This window comes from Talpa europaea (genome assembly GCF_964194135.1).
Source record: "Talpa europaea genome assembly, chromosome: 1".
NCBI lineage: Eukaryota > Metazoa > Chordata > Mammalia > Eulipotyphla > Talpidae > Talpa > Talpa europaea.
In genome coordinates this window covers 7,852,743-7,857,303 of record NC_140073.1, presented here as the reverse complement: position 1 = coordinate 7,857,303, position 4,561 = coordinate 7,852,743, and the positions used below count along the sequence as shown (strand labels likewise).

The 4,561-nt window shown below is 42.9% G+C and overlaps 1 protein-coding gene across 1 annotated transcript; it reads right to left on the bottom strand.

Annotated features, from left to right (window-relative positions):
- Positions 1-1,664: 1,664 nt before the first annotated feature.
- LOC311170746 (olfactory receptor 5A2-like) lies at positions 1,665-2,630 on the bottom strand (the record flags this gene model as incomplete). The annotated part of the gene is made up of 1 exon (XM_084233170.1): positions 1,665-2,630. The coding sequence occupies one exon, from the start codon at positions 2,628-2,630 to the stop codon at positions 1,665-1,667; it is 966 nt and encodes a 321-aa protein (XP_084089296.1).
- Positions 2,631-4,561: the final 1,931 nt, after the last annotated feature.

Genomic DNA, 4,561 nt, shown 5'->3' with positions numbered 1-4,561 from the left:
TGGTCTGCCCCAGCGGTGGGTGCTGCTCTCCTCTGGGCTGGAACTGCAGGCTAGAAGGCGCCCAGCATGGGCAAGCCTCCCAGCTTACCTCTGTCTCCTCACTGAGCCTTCTGCTGGGTTCACAGGGTCTCCAGCAAGAAAGGTCCCTGCTGCAAAATGCCGGTGCCGGGGACGCGCTCCCCTGCACGCCCGGTCTGCCCCAGCGGTGGGTGCTGCTCCCCTCTGGACTGGAACTGCAGGCTAGAAGGCGACCAGCATGGGCAAGCCTCCCAGCTTACCTCTGTCTCCTCGGTGAGCCTTCTTCTGGGTTCACAGGGTCTCCAGCAAGAAAGGTCCCTGCTGCAAAATGGTGATGCGGGAACGCGCTCCCCTGCACACCCGGTCTGCCCCAGCGGTGGGTGCTGCTCCCCTCTGGGCTGGAACTGCAGGCTAGAAGGCGCCCAGCATGGGCAAGCCTCCCAGCTTAACCTCTGTCTCCTCGCTGAGCCTTCTGCTGGGTTCACAGGGTCTCCAGCAAGAAAGGTCCCTGCTGCAAAATCTAAAGAAATGTCTTGTATCACTTTGGCTCAAAGAGAAAACATGGATATGTGTAAAGTATTATAGGATAATAATAATGAATAATACTAATACATAACTTGAACACATGCAGCAGACAATGAGGGTTTCATATACCGACTCATTTCATTCTTCCCATTACTACTATGAATTATTAACTCTCAGTATTCCTGTTCTACAGAGGAGGATGTGAGGCACATTGAGACCAGGTAACTTGCCCTGGACACACAGGTAGATACTTATTTACTCCCTCAATTATGGCCTCCCCAAGACCACAGCAGAGCAAAGTTACTCCAGAATTTAATGCCAGTTCAAGGACACATCAACTTCCAAATAAAGGTGGAGGGAAAACCATTCTCCTCTTCCTTGGCTAAATTCTCTTCTAGAAGTTCACATAAAATGGGTGAAAAGTAGAAAACTTTCCAGTGGAAGGTGTGCACCTCTTCCATCGCTTCGAGAAAAATTTTGTAGATTAGAAAACTGTTACTTTGGGTTGAAATAATGATTCCCGGTTTCAATCATTTCACTGACCAATTTTTGCAGTTGAGTGAATGGTATTGTCCCATTTGTTCAGTCACTAAGATCCTAACCAGAAGTTTTGCATCTCTGTCCTGCCTTAATATAACTAAATAGTTGGACTCTACCTCTGTAAATCAACACGACCATGAATCTCACATAGAAGAGTGTGTCTGCCTGTGAAGGGAAGCATTGGCCAAACTTAGAAAAGAAATCAACTCTGTTTAGAAAAAGAACACCTTTCCTGGGTGACTATACTCTCATTCCTGCCCTACCTGAAGAATCACCATGCTGAATGCTGGACTAACATTTCCACAATATTTAGCTCTTGTGGACTCAAACTCTATTTCGATGTCCCAAGTTATTCAGTCTTTATCGTGGTGAAGATTTCTGCTACAATGAGCATTTAAGATCCCAAGCAATACAATGCTACTCATTCCAGAAATTAATTGTGGTCAAACTGTTTCCCAGTAGTCAGTACATTAATTGATTAGGGGAATCTGAAAGGGGAGGGATGAGAAAGCCTGCTCAACACCCATCACTGTGTAGGTCAACCAGTCCAAAACAACCTGAAAATCTTCACAACTGACTGCTCAGTGGCAGAAAAATGAGTGCCCGTGAGAAAGAATGTGAGCCCTTGCCACAGCTTTCCTCACGGCGCTTTTAATCTCCTTGTTCCTAAGACTGTAGATGATGGGATTTAGCATAGGGATCACCAAGGAATAGATTATGGACACCACCTTGTCCCTGTTTAGGGAGTAGCTGGAACTAGGCCGCATGTACATGAAGAGGCCAGAACCATAGAAGAGAGTCACCGAAGTCAGGTGAGAGGCACAGGTGCTGAAGGCCTTGCTCCTACCTGTAGCTGAGCTGATCTTCAGGACAGCAGAAACGATGTAACCATAAGAGATGAGGATCACAAGGACAGATGCTATTCCAACGATGACGCCCACGATGAAGTTCACCACCTCACTGATGAAGGTATCAGAGCAGGACAGAATCAGGACTGGAGGGAGGTCACAGAAGAAGTGGTTGATTATGTTGGGCCCACAGAAATCATGATGATAGACAGAGTAGGTTTGAGTAAAAGAGCTAAAGAATCCACCCACATAGGCACCAGCCACCATCTTTAAACAAAGTGTATGGGACACCAGGGCTGTGTAGAGCAATGGGTTACAGATGGCGGCATAGCGGTCATAGGCCATGGCTGCCAAAAGGAAACATTCAGTCAGCCCCATGCCACAAACGAAAAAATATTGGGTGGCACAGCCAACAAAGGAAATGGCTTTCTGCCCTGTGATGATGTCAGAGAGCATCTTGGGAGTTGTGGAGGACACGTAGCAAATATCCAGGAAGGAGAGGTTACCAAGAAAGAAGTACATGGGTGTGTGCAAGTGGGAATCCATACTGATGAGGGTGATGAGGCTCAGGTTCCAGACCAGGGTCAGGAGGTAGATGCCCAGAAAGAGCACAAAAAGAAGAATTCTCATTTGAGGCTGATCTGAAAATCCCAGGAGGATGAATTCTGTCACAACTGTGTTATTTCTTCCCACAGCCATAGGCCTGCATCCTGCACGAAGGAAAGAAGCAATTCTGTGATCAGTTAGATTTTGTTTGTTACTGTCATAGTGATCATACCACAGGGAACAAGAAGTCAAAGTCCCAGACATCTGCTAAGCAGTCTTCTCAATGGCTATCAGACTACAATAATCTCTGGTACTTTCTACACTATGTATGCTATATGTGTATTTTTTAATTATTAGAAGATAATTTCATTTTAGACAGTTTTTATACTAGTCACTATATAAAATGCATTTAAAAAGTCAACTAAGTTGGCATAGCCATTACAGAAAACAAGGAGTTAAAAACAGAACTACCACCTAAACCCATAATCCCACATCTTCACATGTATCCATGAGAAATGAAATCTCTGTCTAGAAGAAACGTCTGCACTCCCAAGCTCATTGCAGCATTATTCACAATTACAGAGTCATGGAAACAACTTGGGCCAGTAAAAGATGGAAGCATAAAGAATATTTAGACACACACAATGAACTGTGATTCTGCCATTTATTTTTTTTAATTAATAAATTTTATTTTTATATTCCCCATACAATTGCAATCCCCCCATTCTGACCCCATTTAAAAAGGAGCACGAGCATTTGTGACAACATGGACAAACCTGGCGAGCTTCCTACTAAGTGAAACCGCCCACACAGACAACCCAATGCTGTGTGGTCTTATATGGACTCTAAAAAGGTTAAACTCATGGAAGCAGAGAGTAGAATGGCTGTTGCCAGGAGCTGAGGTCAGGGAAATACAGAGGTATTGGTCAAGTGTACATAGATTAAGTGTGTGAGATGAAGCAGTTCTGGAGACACAACGAACAACGGGTGACTATCGTCAGCACTACGGTACTGTGGTTCCAAGAGGATCTTAAATCTTCTCAACACACATACAAAAGGGTAACTATGAAGAAGTATTGGATAAGTTATTTAGGTGATCTTTTCACCACATGGACGCCTTTAAGGGTATATATGTGTTACATATCATTTGTTGCCACAAATGACATGCATGTGTACAAATATACATGATATTGCATATATACATATATTTACATGTAGAATCATCAGGATGTATAACTTAAATGGAGGGAAACATCTGTATGTTAGGGCTATCTCAATGAAATTGTTAACAAATAAACATGGCTCTTAGATTTCTGTTTCCAAAAATTGTCAGAGATATGGACAGTAAAAACCAAGAACTGGGACAACCCTTCACTGGGACATCATTGTGTTAAACCTACCAAAAGGGAAATAAGATGAGCTTGGTGTTTCTTGTGCTAAAATATTCACTACCAGAATGTAAACGACACAGAGGCAAGAGAGAGTTCTGTCTGTTCTCTTCACTGGTCTAGACTGAGACTATCGCAACAGTGACTAGGACAAAGGCACAGCAAATATTTGTTAAATGAATGAACTTTTTTCACTGTTTATTGAGGGAGATTAGCAGAGTTTTGGCTGAGTAGTATTTCATTGAGCAATCAATTATAATATAATATATAACACAAAATAGAAACACTTATTTAGCATTCCTTGAGTACCAGATATGCTTTCTAAGGATTTGATGTGTATTAGCTCATTGAATCACCCAAAAGTCCTGGGAATAAATAGAGATTTTATGCCCCTTTTAAAGATAAAATGTGGAATAGTTTGTACATTTATCATTGTCATTTTTGGAGAATGAGGTGGAAAGAAGGAGCTTGACTTACCGGTTTACTTAGGCAAAATGTCCTGACGTCACACACTACAGGAAACAAAACTGTTTAGTTGTTAGTCCATCGTTGTTTATAATCAGTTTTCCTGCATTTCCTGCTGCTCTATGCCGGGCTCCTGCTTCAATTTTTTACGCTTTGGTCTCTGTAATATCTGCTTCTGGAATCCCTGTTCCTTTGTTACCAACTCTTAAAAATGGCCTGAGGGAGTTCATT